Source organism: Thunnus albacares, chromosome 11 (assembly GCF_914725855.1).
Source record: "Thunnus albacares chromosome 11, fThuAlb1.1, whole genome shotgun sequence".
NCBI classification, from domain to species: Eukaryota; Metazoa; Chordata; class Actinopteri; order Scombriformes; family Scombridae; genus Thunnus; species Thunnus albacares.
Window position 1 is genome coordinate 19,927,891 of NC_058116.1, and position 17,551 is coordinate 19,945,441.

A 17,551-nucleotide genomic window follows, 5' to 3' on the forward strand; every position below is an offset into this window, starting at 1 on the left:
TTAACACCTTAAAAATGATCATATTCAATATGTTTCTGTGAACTATATGAACTTCAGGTTATGTGTGTGCACGTACACCAACTACCGTATACATTACTGTACACTTTTAATTTTGTGCTTATTTTTCAGTGTATGTGTGTGTTATGCTGAATAACTGCATGTAATGACTCTACAGGTAATATAATGTATACAGTACCAGTCAAAAGTTTGGACACACTCTCTCATTGAAGTGAATGGGAAGGTGTGTCCAAACCTTCGACTGGTATCCTGATCTTTATATAATCAGGTAATCTCACTGAGGTCAAGACAGACCTGAGTACAACAGAGAGAAAGAACACAAACATAGCCAGATAAACAAAAGCACATACATACAAACACATTTGAGGTTAAAAGTTTAAAATTGGCTGTAATTCACTCCATTTATAAGGTGCAAATGTGGTGGATGGCGGCCTTCCCAAGTTCAGTATTTCAGTCCTGAGATCTGGTCTGGTGAGCAGTGGTTTTCAATTGAAGTGATATACTGAGGCAGCTTTTGCAGGAAACATTTATAAGTAAAAATGATAGAATTATTGTTATTGTTGTTAGTGAGGACGAGCTCACTTTTTCATATACACTATTGTTCACAGTGATGAGTAGAATATTTATCGTCTTTATCTTTTAGTGTGTGTGTGTCTGTGTGCATTTGTATGTGGCGTCACAGAGACTCTACACAACAAAAAGAGCCTTTTGTAATTTTTTTCAGCATCTGCATGTAATTAAGCCACCACAGGACAAGTCACTGCAGTAGTAGTATCATTGCTGCTGGCCTTTTTTTTCTTCTTTTTTGCTGTTTCTCTGTGTGTGCATGTGTGTGTGTGTGTAAGGCATGTAAAAAAAAAAAAAAAAAAAGCTTGCTTGAGATTTTTTTTTTGTTTTCTTTTCATTTCTTTTTAATGAAGCAGAAAGCCATTATGTGGCTTTGGAAGAGGCAGAGGGGTGAGATTTTTTAGGTGGGGGGTGAGGTAGCACAGATGAGCCCTGAAGCCTTGTAAACACTGAGAGACGGACAGAGGGGGGTAGCTGTCAGGGTGGATAGGGGTATTTATTCCAGGCTTCACCTAAACCACCACCAGGTGAAAGCACATCCTGGCAGACAACAAAAGGACGATAGTTTCCTCACCTTCGTCTATCTGCATACATCTAACAGACACTAATGCGCAGGAGAAGTGTGGAAATACATGAGAGCGTACAGTGCAAACCCTACAGAGAGCCATTGTGCTCAGATGTTTCAGTGACTGCAGCGTACATGCTTAGATTGATACACTGTTTGAATATATGGAAGGGGTTTAAATTAAAGAATAGATGAGATAAACATGCGCGCACACACTCCTCAGCATCAATAGCAGTAAACAGTGTGGTATAGCAGCATGCCAAAAGATGTGCTAACTCACTGCTTAAGCTGCCAGAGTGGGTGTTAGATGTCTGGGAAACAATGCCATTTTGTGTGTGTGTTCAGGATTAGAGCGTGGGACTGTGAAACAATGGCATTCTGTGAGCATCTCTGTCAATGAGGTGCTTTTGCGAGAAAATCCAGCGCAGGCACAGAAGAGGGAGAAGACGAGTAATAAAATGATATTACATGGTATCATGTTGTAAAATGCGGGGCTATTTCAGTCAATCACAGGAACAGCTTAGAAACATCAGCAGCTATGGCAACAGCAACAACAGCATACTTTTTCCAGTTCATTTTCATTTGTCACAGGTCCTGTTAAGATTGGACAGACACGAGTCATCTGTGTGTAATTCACGCCTTTATGTAGTATAACAGCATGCAGTATGCAGTATACACCGTGGTGGGATTCTGATCAGCGTAAGAGCATATGCATGTATATGTTTGTGTGCAAAGCAGAATACAGTGAGAACAGTAAGATAAGATTTACATCATAGTTTGTAGTTTCTTTGGTTTGCTTTGCTTTTATCTGTGCTGTTACTGACATGTGGAAGACTTTTTACTTTAAAAAGGAAACACAAATATGTTAAACTTGCCTGTAACATTCTTCTAAGCATATAGCTTTTCTTGTGACATAAACTCTACTTAAAAGGAAAAGCACCTCTAAAGCTCACAGAACCGCGCCCAGCTAATAAAGAGTCGTGCACATAACCCTGTGTTGAAACAGTTGTTTTTACACTCCTGGTTTTGTACAGATTGAACATATGAGATATAACCTCTTAAAAAGTTCACTTCAAAGGTGCTGGTAGGCTAACAGGCTGTTAGCTGTAGATTTATGTGAGAGTGGTATCAATCTTTTCGTCTAACACTTGGCAAGAAAACAAATAAGCGTATTTCCCAAAATTTTAAACTATTCCTTTAACAAAAAAATCAAACTGAGTATGCAGTGTATTTAGAGCATTGATGTTCTTGAGTGCAGTATTTGAAGCCCTTTAAAAATGGATTTTTATGTGGATTTGGACACTGCAATGTTGAGTAAATCACATTGTGATGGAAAATAGTATGCAATAAAAACCAGCCAGTAATCCCACCGGAGGATCTAGCTCAGGTCTGTCTAATAGCTCGACCAAACGTTTGATGAACCACTGTTCAGCATCAGCTCTTTTTGGCGAGAGACCATGTGCATTTTAAGTGCTTTATGTGGTGCCAGTGAATATGCGCACATGTGAATATCATCAAAATATATGTGTGTGCGCAGTGAAAATGACGCCTCATCAGAGAACGAGCAGCTGCTGAGCCGGAGCATGGACAGCGACGAGGAGGCGGCGTTGGAGAAGCAGGGATCAGCTGAGACCAATAACCCCAACCCCAACCTGTGCCTCCTCAATCTGGGCAACAAGCCTGACCTCTGCCTGCTCTCTCTGGGCCTCTTGGACCGCGACCGTGCCTGCAACGGGACCCCCAACATTGCCGCCAACCCAACCAATAACGTCCAGAGTCCCAACCACATCGGCAATGTCAACCACATCGCCAGCAGTGTGACCGCAATCAACAACAACAATAAAACCCCAGGGGTAGGAAGATTGGACCTTTAAAGATGTTAACTGCAGTAAAAAAATATGATTATGAACAGATACTCAGTTCAGTATCATCTGGAAATCAAACTGTGCTGTATTTTTTTTCCCCACACAGATGCTACAAAGTCGAAGGAAAAAGATCCTGGATCTGTATGCCAGAGCGTGCAATGTGACAGAGGGTAAGTCTCTCTCAAACAGGAGAAAATATCCAATTTACCAAAGGTTTTTAATCAGGAATTGATTTATGCCAGTGCTGTGGGGGCATTTCACTTCTTTCTCTATTCATGAACTGTGTTGAATAAAATTGCTTGAGGAAGTGAAACAGCATTGAAAAGAAGTCAGTACCTCACTCCACTGTCTTGTTTTTCCACAAGTAAACAAGATTCAGACTTAATCCATGACTAAATGACTTAGGAAGTGAAGGTGTGTGCATGCATGTATGTTTTGTTTGATAAATAACTTACTTCCTATGCCCACAGATGCATCTTTGTTTTTGAAAAAAAAAATACAACCAAACGTGATTGAAGGGAAACTGGGTCATTGCAGCAGCAAATTAGATTAAGATAGAACAAAGACAAAAATATAAATAAGAATACAGCAGCTGGATGGGTATAAAATCCAACAGCTTTAGCTAAAATCCTTGAATAAAATCATGAATCAATATGAATTGCAGTGCATTTAAGGGTGAGCAAAGGACAAAAAATGAACTTTGAATTAAATCCTGATATCTCTTTGTGTGATCCTCTTGTCCTTCTCAAGGCTTGAGCCCCACAGAGCTTCCCTTTGACTGTTTGGAGAAGGCCAGCCGCATGCTGAGCTCCTCCTACAGCAGCGAGGCGGCCGTGGTGAAGACGTGGAGACACTTGGCCGAGAGTTTCGGCCTGAAGCGCGACGAGATCGGTGGCATGAGCGACGGCCTGCAGCTCTTTGAGAGGGTGAGCACGGCGGGCTACAGCATCCCCGACCTCCTGACCCGCCTGGTACAGATCGAGAGGCTGGACGCTGTCGAGTCGCTCTGCTCAGACGTGCTGGGCAGCAATGAGATGGCAGCAGTGGGCGGGAGGCAGGGCATCAGCAGTTTTCACAGCCAGTTGGTCTGCACGTCCCCATTCCCATCTCCCTCCCAACGCTGCGCCAGTGTCTAAATATGTGGTGGAGCAGAGACTTCTGAGTATACATGTATGTTGGGACAGATACTGCTCTGACAAGGAGGACAGCACATAATACAGTATACACATTACCACCATCACATGAAGAATGTCAGTGGACCTCTGTGGACACAGCTATCATGGGTTTTCCCTGTCAAGAAGCTAATCCAAAATATTTTGTATGATCTTAATTTTCTGTCTCTAAAGTACTAAAGAGTTTGAGAAAGACAAAAACCCAACACGTCAGATTCAGATTATTCTCTAATTGGCTAGTTTGGATATTTTTTCCACTGCAAGAATATAATAATTCGAATTTCTTTCTGTTATTAGATTTTTGTCTTTCTCAAATTGTTGAGAATTTTAGCAAAAAAAGAGGTGGATGAAGTGTGCGCTGGACGCAACAGCTTTTCTGTCTATTTTCAAAAGGTTTGATAGAAAATCTTTCATGCAGTGCTTGAGTTTGAAAAAAGTGGTGAGAAGATAAGGATATTTCAACAGTTTGCTGAATTGGAAATGGCCGGCAGCACCAAGAATCAAGATCCCTTCTTAGTTGTGCTCTTGTTGAACCCTCTGGTCTGCTAACATAGCTAGATGTTTGTGTTTGTGAAAAGAAAGCGACCCAGTTTGACCGCAACATCAGTTAACATTCATGACTGTGCCTTCGGCTATGCTGTCATCATACAGGGGAGACAGCAGACATCAGCTCCCTACTAAAAATGCAATCATTACGCCCAGCTGGAAATGCTAAAACATCATTCATCTCAGCTTACCTCCGGTAAACACCGCTTGTGAACTTTGGGTGTTTGGGGACGCCCCAGTGCCTCTTGCTGAATTGTGATATAACCAGCAAACACAATACCCTGGTCAAAAACAGGGAACAGTATTATTATTTTTTAAATTAAAACATTGTACAGGTTTTTATTAACAACTTTTGTGACCAAAATTTCTGCAACATCCTTTTTCATGTCAAGATTGACCCCGACTCAGATGTGTCTCTTGATTAACACGTGTGTGTGAAGTGTGGAAACACTCATCACAAACAGATGAGGTTTATAGAAAAGTTCAACCAACCATACACACTTGAACACAGCATGCCCAAACACACGTGTAAATCCACTTTCCACAGCTTCCACACACACACACACACACACACACACACACACACACCGACACACTCTCTTACTGCAACTACTTCCTCAGCAGTGACCCAGTCTGTGACCCCTTCATAACTCTTCCTCTCCCCCTCTTCTTCCCCTTTTACCCCAGTGCTGTGGTCTAGTGCTGCCGCCAGCCCTAATTATTTGGCGTGTGGCTCCCCGGGCCTCTAATAGGCTGAAGTGTTGTGGTTTACAGAGCGGGTGCAAAGTGCCTGTGATTTCCAGCACCCAATTAAGCATTTAGGGCCACTTAACCACTGAAAGCCCAGTGGAAAAGCTGTAAAATCCTGAATTAAAAGGAGCGATGCCACGGTAGGGGCATGACTAACTGCCCCCGGGGTTGCTGCACTGTGAACGGAGCAAGAATGCAGCCGGTCGTGGTGGAAGCAGCACTGCGGTGATACTATAATGTCTGATCTTGCTCAGTTTTTGTGGTTGGCTCAGTCATGCTTAGACAGGATTTGAGCTCCCCTCTCCCCTATGGGACCAATATGGCAAATGAGAACAATATGTAGTTGCAGTTGTCCACTTCTGTAAAGCAGCAGATGTCGGTTGTACGTATAGAGGTAGAAGGTAGCTCAGATTAGCATCAAGTTAAATTTTGTGTCAAGACAATAGTGATTTTAAATGTATAATCAAGATTATGTTAACAGATAAAATGCTGTAGGTCAAGATCCTGGTTTCTTGAGCGGTTAAGCCTTAAGACTCAGCAGTAAGCTCTAAAGTTCAACTTTAACAAGCAATGCCAAGACTGGCTTTGATCTAGTTTCTTGGGAATAGGAATGATCTTTATCTGATGTCTGATGTTGTCAGCATAATGTCCCATGACCGCTCTGCACAGAATCAAACACACCATCTCCTGCCAAGTTCCCTTTTCTGATGCTTTTCTATTCACACTTTACATTGCAAACACCGGGGCTGGACTCTGGCACTTTAAATTAATTAATGTGCATGTTTATCAAGCATGCATTCATATTTTTATTCTTCAACATCTTGTGTCAAGGCAAATAAAACGCTCACATTTAAATCATCTGCCTTCTTAGTGCAGGGTTGTCTTCATCAACTCCAATTCAATTCAAAACAGGCTGAACTAGTTATTTTTTTATTATGTTTTATGCTGTTGGACTTGTGTAAATAATCTAATTGTTGGATTGAATTGAAATGAAATGGACCCCAGCCCTGTTTTCAGACAGGCAGAATCTTGTCTGACATACACTATGCTGATAGGATGATATACAGAAGCCAAAACATGAATTACTTACCTCAGTAGCACATACAGTATAGTAGAACATGTAGAAACACACACAGTCTCATCACAGAACCAAAGTGTAACTGTATATATAACTTATTATTGTACATAATGTATACTTTAATAAAGATGTATGGCAAAACATGGCTTGGTGTTTGACTTTAGTAAAGCAGTGACTGAGTGAGAAGCAATAATAAACTATAAAATCTGCATTTTTTCTGTTATATCTTGGCTCTGGATTGACCCATCAGGACTCCGTAGGATGTGGTACAAACTACCTGAGGGACTAAGGGTAGCAAAAGCAGTAGAGTCAGACCTTTCACTTAAAATGCAAATACACTGAGGTTGATATGGGAATACATCAGATAGTTTTTGATTTCACTCAGAGTCACAAATGTCAACCTCATGGTGGTGCTAAAGGAAAAGTCACCAATGTCAGAAGAATTAAATCTATGAGGACCATGACTGTCTGTACAAAATTTCATGGCAATCATTTAGAGCTGCAACAATTACTCGACTAATTCAACCAATAAATCAACTCAATCAACCAAAAAATTAATCGCTGACTATTTTGATAATCAATAATCGCTATTTTTAAAGAAAATAATATCAATGTTTCTCTGGTTCCAGCTTTTCTAATGTGTAGATTTTCTGGTTTCTTTATCCTATGATGAGGACGTCACCTTGGGTTTTGGGAAATAGTGACTGACATTTTTCACCATCTTCAGACATTTTATAGACTAAACGACCAATTGATTAGTCAAGAAAAGCATTAACAGATTAAACCAATAATGTTAGTAATCGTTAGTTGCGGCCATTCAATCATTGAGATATTTCAGTCTGGTGGACTGACTGACCGACAGACTGACATCGCCATCTTTAGAGCGATGACTCTAACTAAAAAGTTATTCTGATCAACTCTGTAGCATCTGTGTAGGGAAAATCTAAAAGTTATTCTAATTATGCCAATAATAAATAAAATGCAAATCAATTCAAAATTCACATTTGATTGGATAAATCTACGTATATATCACCAGGTGCAGGATGAGTACTCAAAAATGTTCTAATGTTTTACAACAAAATGTTTCACAACCAAATATAAGATTACATGATGTGCATAATGTCAAAGATGAACAAAACTCATAGTGGCCTGAAGTATAGTATAGGATCCCATATACTGTAGTGGTGCATCCAGGATTATTTGTGAGCCATGACAGCGGACACTGACAGGGTCGGTAAATGGCTTAGAGACATTAAATGGAAAATTGCTAATCACAACATTTTCCAGTTCATTCAAACCTCCATCATTTAATTATAGGTCATTAAATGTGACACATTAACTTGATGGTTTAGCAAATGAGAGATAATTTCACTGGAAAAAGACTTTAACCTCATTCAAGTATTAGTTTTCGCCCTCAAATGCACTTTTCATCTCTCCCACTGGCTTGCTACTGCAAGTCGGGAAAGAGTTCAGGAACCAGAACCAAATTTTCTCTCAATTAATTAGTTTCTCCTTACTATTAAGCATTAAATCTTCTTATTATGTTATTTTTTGTGTACCTCACTACTACTGTATTTTTCTTACAAAAAAGCCCCCCAAAAAACATGGTGTCATAATGCTGCTCTCCAGACACCTCAGAACTTGAAAATATCCAACCTACTATTTGAAAAAGGACGATTGAGAGGATCTTTAAGTCGGAGCTTTGACTTGGAAACCCGGGCCCATTTCATGCACCCCAACATCACTGAAAAACAAATGCTCTGACGTTACTCAATGGCAGTATGCACAGAAGTGAACATGGAGGTCAACACCATCAATCAAAAGTAATCAACTTAAGGCCATATAATCATTTCTCTTGCTTAAAAACACTTTAAATAAAATAAGACTGATTATTTATGTAGAGTGATGTCTAAATCCATTGTAAATGTTGCAAGCTAGTTAACTAGCTATAAGGAGAGCTATGGCTAGCTAGCTAGAGAGATACAGTTTGTCACGGTCAACCATATGGATTGTTTGCGTTTGGCGTTGTGAGCATGGATGTATAATACATCCATGGTTGTGAGACGTGGGACGCTTCAAGCTTGAAGTTCTGAATTTTCAATGTGGAAATCAAAACTAACTGTCACCAAGAGAAGAAGAACAATTGAAACCTTCTACAAACTATAATGTTCTGTTCCTTATACAAGAAGTCTTGGATTAGCAGTGGTGGAAGAAGTATTCAGATCCATTACTTAAGTAAAAGTACCAATACAGCAATGTAAAAATACTCTGCTACAATTAAAAGTCCTGCATGATGAAAAATCCTACTATACATAAGTATAAAAGTACATAAGTATTAGCAGCAATATGTAGTTAATGTATTGCAGTAAAAGTAGTGGTTTGGTGTCCCTGACTGATATATTATTATATATGACATCATTATATTATTAATACTGAAGCATCAGTGTGTAAGCAGCATGTTACTGTTGTAGCTGCTGCAGGTGAAGCTAGTTTGAACCAGTTTACATACAGTTTGCTACTTTAGTCCAGTGGTTCCCAACCTAGGGGTCGGGCCCCTCCAAAGGGTCACCAGATAAATCTGAGGGGTGATGAGATGATTAATGGGAGAGGAAAGAAGAAAAAACAAAGTTCTGATACACAAATCTGTTTTCAGTTTTTGGTCTTTTTCTCTGATCTTTGATTTTTGGTGAAATATTGGATCATTTGAACATTTATGAAATGAAACCATGTGAGAAGTTTAGAAGGAAAAATCATGATTTAGTGGAGCCATTAACAACTCACAGACATCTGAAATGTGACCCCAACTACACACTGCTTTTTGTAAAACGTCAAAAGCCAAAAGGGTTGGAAACCACTGGTTTTATCTTTAACGATGTGTTGTATTTTAAAAGCTTGTTATATTATCCATTATGTCAAATCTTCATCTGAAAAGTAACTAAAGATGTCAAATAAATGTAGAGTGGAATAGAAAGTACAATATTTTGGTCTGAAATGTAGTGGAGTGGAAGTATAAAGTAGCATCAAATGGAAATACTAGTAAAGTATGAGTACCTCAAAAGTGTACTAAAGTAAAATATTTACTCAAAGTAAGTGTTGGGCGCCAGACAGGAGTATAATCAAAATGCCAATCCTGTCACTTTTTAGAAAAAAATTATATATACAAATGAGCAATTTAGAGAGATAACCCAGACAGCTTATTACACTTGCTACAAAAGTATACCACATTAGAAAAAAAACACAATTCAACAATTCATCTTCCTCATTAATTAAATGTTATTGAAACCAAATAATAGTTGAAACAATCACTCAAATCAAATAATGGTGTAATTTTAACTCAAAGTCTTTCTTTCACACTCCCAAATCTTTTTCAGTTCATTTTACTCGATCAAATTGTTTAGTCAAAAAAAGTCAAATGCAAAATCCACAGTCCCCTAAATAGTTTCCATTATAGAGATTGTTGTGAGTTGTGAGTGTGAATGAATGTGAATCGGTTAAAGTCAGTAGTATTCAGTTCAATGGTGCAACCTTTGTGTGTGTGTGTGTGTGTGTGTGTGTGTGTGTGTGTGTGTGTGGTCCAGGTATTCCTCATGTTGTGGGAACATAAATCTGTTTACACAGTCATGTTGTGGGGACTTGCCTCCCTCATGAAGACAAAAGCAATTCCCCTCAACATAAATCATTAATTTTAGGGTGAAGACTTGGTTTAAAGTTAAATTAAATTCAGGGTTATATTCAGGTTAGGGTGAGGCATGTGGTGGTTATGGTTACGGTTAGGATAAGTCTCCAGGAAATGAATGTAAGTCAATGTAATATCCTCTGAAGTGATGGAAACATGACTGTGTGTGTGTGTGGTTTTGGGGGGGGGCTGGATGGCTGACCAAAGAGGTGAGCAGGGTAAGGAGACGCCTGGAGAGTTACAGGCAGGGAGACTTAGCACTTAACTTCACTTTCTGGAAATCCAACCCAGGCAAGGAACAGCTTCCGAGCAGATCAGAGGGAAGACAGACCAACTTTCATCCCAAATCCGCTACAGGAATCAGCACATTTCCTCAGCCCATGGTTGTTCAGCGTGATCCAGGAAAATCCAGCCGGTTCTTTTGCTTAGGTAGGTGAGGTAGGTTGTCCAAAAACTGGATTAAGTCTTCTAATTATGTCCTCTTTTTGTCACTCTCACTCCTCTCTGTTCTCCTCCATGTTGCTTTTGTTAGTTTTTCCCTTTCCCCCGTCTCACAGGTGTGTCTCATTTATCTCCTCTCCTTCCCCAACTTCCTTTCCTTTACTTCTAGGTGGTAAAGGGCTATGCTGCTCCTTTCCTTACCTGCTTTCTGTCACAGAATAAATGTACTTAGTTACTTTCCACCACTGTGGATTAGAAAATGATGCAACACCGTCAACCAAACAATTCTCACAACCTGGAGGAAATCTCATTTTGGACAACACTTGAGTAAACATCACTGTAACCACTTATCTTTTTTTAAGAAAAATAATAAAGACTTTCTTTCCACCAACATGACATCAGCCACTACAGTGTCAGCTGTCACCTCAGCACACATCTCTATCATCATTTCGCTCTGTGTGGGTGTGTATTTGTGGCTGGATTCCCATGGCTTTAGCTAAATGATTAGGTGTGTATATGCTGGCTGGGGATCTTAAGGTGGTTTAAGAAAAGATCTGTCTGGCAGTGGAAACGCCGATGCTGCTCTAGGGCATCAGGGCAATACGGAGGTCTTTCTCTCATCAGGTTTCAAACACTCAAAATAATAATTTCCACTTGAATAGCCTTTAAGTCTGATAACGCACCCACATGCAGTAGGGACACACATGTATGCAGAAGTGTGTGTGTCATCAGGGTTTTTGCATCTTTAGCGCTTGGCTTGCTTATAAATGAAGAGCATGAAGCCATAAAGAGCCTCCCAGGGGAAGGAGTGCCAACCAGAAGAATCATTAAACGTCTGCCAGTCAGCAACCTCTTCACCTTCAACACAACAACTACATGCACACACTCATCCCTGTCAGTCATCTGCAGACACATCAAACAGCTGGAGAAGAAATAATGCCCAGATCTCAGTCAGGTGTAGTTTCTTTGATTGCAGGACAGGATGAACTGTGTTCCTAATCAGTAGAATGCTTTCAACAGCAATTAATACAATGTTGAAACTGCCCTTTAAGGAAAATTCCTCTGAAGCAAATGTTAGAAAACATCTGCACACAATGCACTTTATGTATTTGGATCCTCCTTATTTTGTTATTTCAAATTATGACGATCAACTTGTTGAGGTGAACTAAGGACTCTCATTTTCAAAGGGGCCCTTTCTTAGACACTAAAGTCAAAACATTAATAAAAAAATAAAGAAAATTTTAAGGGGATTTTTTTTGTAGACTGTCAGCCCTGAGAAAACTAAGAAGCAACAGCGCTTCTCTAGAGCTGCCATGTTGCACAGACTTTCAAAAGTCATAAGGGGAGAATTTCTTTTTATAAGAAAAGTTATGATGGAGAAGGCCTTATGAAAAACAAAAATGCAGGAGGCAGGCATTGTAGTGTGCGCAAAACATTGCACAGGCCCAGTTGTGAGCATGAAAGATCATGTATGAGGACGAGCACAGAAGCAGTGTTTTTAGCCACACTTTGTGTTTGGAACATACTGATGGACAGCTAAGAAGTAAATTATGCAGCAGGAGTGGTTTAAGAATTTTCTATCAATATTTTGACACTGATTTGAACAAGTTATTATATTAGGCGCTCAAGATCAAGATATGGATTTTGGGTGAAGATAATTTACTATAAATTCATATGTATCAGCCTGCCAACTTCAGATGCACACAGCCACTTTATAATGGAGAGAACTCAGCTAATGAAGTTTTATGTTGACCTTGGAAACGATGACATTCTTGCTACTCTTGCACATAAAGAAAAAAAGGGCTGCAGGGCATCCAGATGAAGATTCATCTACAACTATTTATTAACATTTGTAACTGCAGACTTTAATTATGTTCATTAATGACTTATTAAATATAACTGCAGATCTGATGACTACAGTCATAATAAATTATTATAACCCTTTGACTTATAATGATTTATAACTGCAGACCTGATGACTTATCAAAATGTGTGAAACATTTAACCCTTTATTAATGATTCATATCCATTAAAGTTTTGGACTGGTCAGCCTGGCTCGGCTCTAAACATCCTGATTGTCTACTTGGTCGTTTGTTCAGGGACATACACAAAACCTATCCGGTGTGTATGCAGTCTCAGCAGCTGGCTACTTGTTTAAAAAACTCTGTATAAGCTGGCCAATCAGAACAGAGTGGGCTCATGGGGAGGGGGGCCTTAAAGAGGGAGGAGCTGAAACGGCCTGTTTCAGACAGAGGCTGAACTGAAGGGCTGCATAATGAATCAGTGTGAGTTAAATAAGGAGTTTTTTGAACTGTAAATCATGCAAAGATATTCCAGAAGAGCCCCAGATGATAAAATATCGACCCAGAAATGTGCATAATATGTCCACTTTAAGGATGGAGATGGAGACAGTAAGCAATTAGCTTGGCTTAGCATAAGAATTGGAGTCAGGACAAAACAGCTTGTCTGTGGTGAGGATAAACTGTTGTTTGTAAAGAAATAGTTACACTACCCAAGTCCAATAAAAGTGGTCTTCTGGTGAGCAAAGGCGTCACAGATCTGGGTCTACTGTTAAATTTGCAATAAACATAAAAAATTATGGTTCAACATGTGTTAGCTTAGCCTTTTACTGTCCAACACACAATTATGTTGAGTAATAAAAACAGTTACCACAGTTTCTTAAAGAAATTAATTTCCATAATTAAAAAAAAGTGGTTGGAAACATTTTACAACCAAGTGCAAACATCAGCAGCTAACACTTTTTGGAAAGAATATTTTTCCACTTTATGAGACAATAACATTTGTTATGAAAAGTAGGAAAACAAACAAAAATTTGGCGACACAGACACAAACACAAACACATGTCAAGCGTGAATAAAGCACTATCAATTTAAATGATACAACCAGCATCAAATACAGACCTCTTGGTCCTTAATGACAGAAAAGCAGAATAAAAGAAGTGAAAACAAACTAGAAACTGGAAACCAGTGTGATCCCAGCCCATCTACCATGAATCACCTCTGACAGCTGCTTCCACTCACAACTCCTTAACACACTAGCTACCTCATTTACAGTCAGGTATATTTACCAGAACATCCGTGTGCTTATTGTGTTACTCAAGCAGCATATTGTGGCTGGAGGAAATAATATACATTTGGTGGTCTGCCATGTCAAATCACTGATTGACTTGGCTTTATGGTTCTGCTGAAGTGGAACCGCTAATGTTTCGCCCTGCCAGCCTCCTCCCCACCAACCAAATAACAGTTTAATGAGGTTTACCAGCCAGACTGGAGCTGGGGGACTCTTTAGGGTAATTTTCAGAATATTTGGTCCTCTGAAAAAACTCAAACATAAATCAAGACCAGTGTATAAACTTGTGTGGGTGATGCAGTGCAGAGTAGACTGGCAGAGTTAAGCGTGTTAGGGAACAGGGAGCAGACACCGGCGTGCCGACTGCAGTGCAGACCAGACTTAAATGAAATCATGAAAGTAAATAAATACGCCATTCACAGTTCCTGTAGTGGGCATACTGGCAATAAGGTCTTTTAAAGTGATACTTCACCCAAAATTTGTTTGAGTGTCACACACGCTTCCCCTTTTGGCTTGTAGATTCCAACACTGACAAGTTCAACAAAATTCAGAAAAACTGAAACCTCCATCTTCACTTCACTTTTGAATTACATTGATCATGCTGGTCATGTATTGCTTACTGACTGATTGCAGCTGTGTGCAGCACCTTTTGCATGTATGCACCACAGCATTGTCTAGAGAATCAAGTATTTAGTCATCTTTTATTGCATTGTGTGATTGTAGTTGGGTTCAGCACTTTTTTTGCACTAGTGCACTAATGCATTACCTTGTTGTGTTACACAGTATATGTCTTGTTATGTATTATGTGATTGCAGCGGTGTACAACACTTTTTTGCACTAGTGCACCACTGCATTGTCTTGTCAATTTGAGGTATTTTTTTTACATGTATCGCTTGATTGCAGCTCTGTGTAGCACTTTTGCCCTTGACAAATTTCCTTTGGGGCATTAAAGTTTATCTCATCTCATCATCACGGTCCACTCAATCCTCAGTATGTTCCAGTCATATTTTTGCCAAAATCTTCAGCTTCTGAATCACATGAATTCCTTCTTTGAGACAGGTTTGTTACGTGTATTTTGGGTGGAAATGTGACTTTGTGAACATACTGATCACTAGCAGAGAAGTAAATTATCATGCAGGGGTGGTTTGAGACTTTTTGACAGTTATTTATTCTTTTGACATGATTTCAAACTGTCCAAAGCTCCCTCTGCAATGATGGCCGGGCAGGGAACCGTTCACAGCAGGACAGTTTGATTCATAAGGATCATAATTGATAGCCAATTGATTGCCGGGTCTGTGGTCCGTTTACCTGAGATCATTTAAACTGTACTGATGTGTCCCAGCTTTTCATTAGAAGATGGCCTTATTGGTATTGCAGCATTATGACATTAAGCCAGTAAATGGTCCAGCTCCTAAACAGCTCCAAATTACAGCTTCCCCAAAGCAAATAAGTTGATGGAATCAGAAAGTGACAACCAGCTTCACAGTGAGCTCCAGTTTTCAGTCAATTTGTATTCTATCAAGAGAGCTGACATGCTCCAGGGCAGAGGAGATGGATGCTCAAGAAATGGCTGATGACAATGATCTTGACAGTGATTTTATTAACCACACAACATCTGCCTTGAAGTGATAAAAAACATATGAAAACGATTTTCAGCCACATTAGCAGAGTGGCTCTATGGATGGAAATGTCAGTCTGTTGGTCCACCACTTTGGTCCAGACTGAAATATCTCGACAACCATTAAAAGGATTGCCATGAAATTTTGTACAGGCGTTCTTGTTTCCCAGAGGATGAAGCCCACCGACTTCGGTGATCTCCTGACTTTTCCTCTAGTGGAGAGGTTGACATTTTTGGTTTTAGTGTAATATCTTTACAACAATTATATTGGACTGACTGCCATAAAGTTTGGTTCAGATAATCTTGGCGCCCAAGGGATGAATCCTAATGATTTTCACGTTTTTGTCTAACACAACAGCCTAGTCAAGTTAAAGACCAGTTTTAAAGTTAAAACTTGTTAAATGTATCAGGGTTGGATGTGTACACGTAACCTAAATGGGTGGCTTGTTGAAAAATGGTCAATACAAGATTGAGTGGTTACTCTGCTGCCATGCACACTGTGTTCCACTGTTGATCATAAAGCTGGATTTTTCCATTTGATACCATCCAGATGCAACAAAAAACTCACAAAAGCCTCAATGGGAATGCAATATATTCTCCTCCTCCGAAATACTGCCAGCAAACTCTGCTCCCCTCTTTTATCTTTAATATAACCTCCTCTATCTATGGCTGTTTACTGTTGGTAAAGTGGTAAAAAAGTAAGCAAGTAAAGACTTAATCAGGGTGATTTGCTCAGAAGGATGGTGGGGGATTTCCCCCTCTGGTCTCTAGTTACGCCACTCATTTACAACGACCGCAATCATTTTTCAAAGGGCTTTAAAAATAAATTGTTTTCAGTTCATCTTGTATATAAAAGGAAATTTTAACATTGCTCTTGCATGTGTTCTGGTGCCTGCCAGGCAATAACTGAAGTAGTTAGAAACCAAAGTAATTTGGGATAACTTCTCTGATCATTAAATGGGCTAAACTAAAAGCTACATCCTTGTCTTTACCACAGCCATGATTCAGAAGCCCCTAAACAGATAAAAGGAAAATAAAACATGCTCAAAAGCGTTGTAAATACAGTGACTATAGTGATTTAGTTTGTTTTAGGAAGGTAAGATGCTATAAATTCATCTGATTTCCAAACTTCAAGAATAGTATTTTTTACAGTTCACTATGATATCAACATGTGTCTTGTTTCCACCAGTTGAAATAATTTACTGCAACTCTAATGCCTGTTGCAGATGCAGACAGTTTCCCAGGGTCTGCAATCTCTCAAAGAATTTACTTCGACTTAAATGTCTCAAACAAGTTGAATTTAGTTTGGCAGAACATTTTTAAACATCTTTGTTCTTGAATGTTTTCTCCAGCAGGTGGTTTCTGTTAAATATTAACTGTCACACAATGTTTTAAATTTTAACCTGCCAACAGGTAAGGGGTAAAAAAGGTGAGAACATTGCGTGAATAGAGAAAACCTGCCACAACTAGTGTGGTCTGGGGACATGTTTGCCTGGGAGAAAATTTTGAAACATATTTGCTTTACATGCTCATTTCTAGTAACTAATAAGTATATTTACATCTGCCTGAAAACTTATTCATTATGGTGTAAAACAACCCCGAATAAAACACATAAAAAGAATCAACAGATGTAGAAGCTGAATACATCAACAACACAAAAACAAGACAACAAGATAAAGAAGTATTTTGGAAATCAGCTTACAGTAGCTTCTTCAGTAACACTCTTCCACTATCAGGCCTGTAATTGGTAAAACTCATAAAACGTTTAAATCTAGTCTACCGTAATAAAACTATGAAAATATTGATGCTGTTACCAAAGGAGAAAACAACATGGTATTACCATAATACTGTTATTTCAAATACGCATCAAATAAACTGGTGTAAATTGAAGTTGTCTGTCATTGCCGTGTAAACAGATAAGCAGCCATGAAAACCACTGACTTATCAACTTGTAGAAATCAAACCGTTTGTCAATTTGCTGTTGTTTGTTGTTTTGCTGTTGTCATGGTAATGCATGAGACACCCTTTAAGATGTGCATTAGAGGTTCTCAGGGTTTATATGAGTGGAAAGCACCAAACCACATAATTAGAATTCTGTGCTCCAAACCAATGATTTGTATTGCTGAAGTTAAAATTAATCAATTCTCCTCGGATCTACACGAATC

General features: G+C 39.2%; 1 protein-coding gene across 1 annotated transcript in view; it reads left to right on the forward strand.

Moving 5' to 3' along the window:
* edar (ectodysplasin A receptor) overlaps window positions 1–4,607 on the forward strand; it is a 40,853-nt gene extending 36,246 nt beyond the window's left edge. Inside the window, exons 10-12 of the mRNA XM_044366835.1 lie at window positions 2,688–3,003; window positions 3,122–3,185; window positions 3,766–4,607. Of these exons, the coding sequence (XP_044222770.1) occupies window positions 2,688–3,003; window positions 3,122–3,185; window positions 3,766–4,151 (766 nt within the window). The 3' untranslated portion in view covers window positions 4,152–4,607. The remainder of the gene's footprint in view (window positions 1–2,687; window positions 3,004–3,121; window positions 3,186–3,765) is intronic.
* Window positions 4,608–17,551: the final 12,944 nt, after the last annotated feature.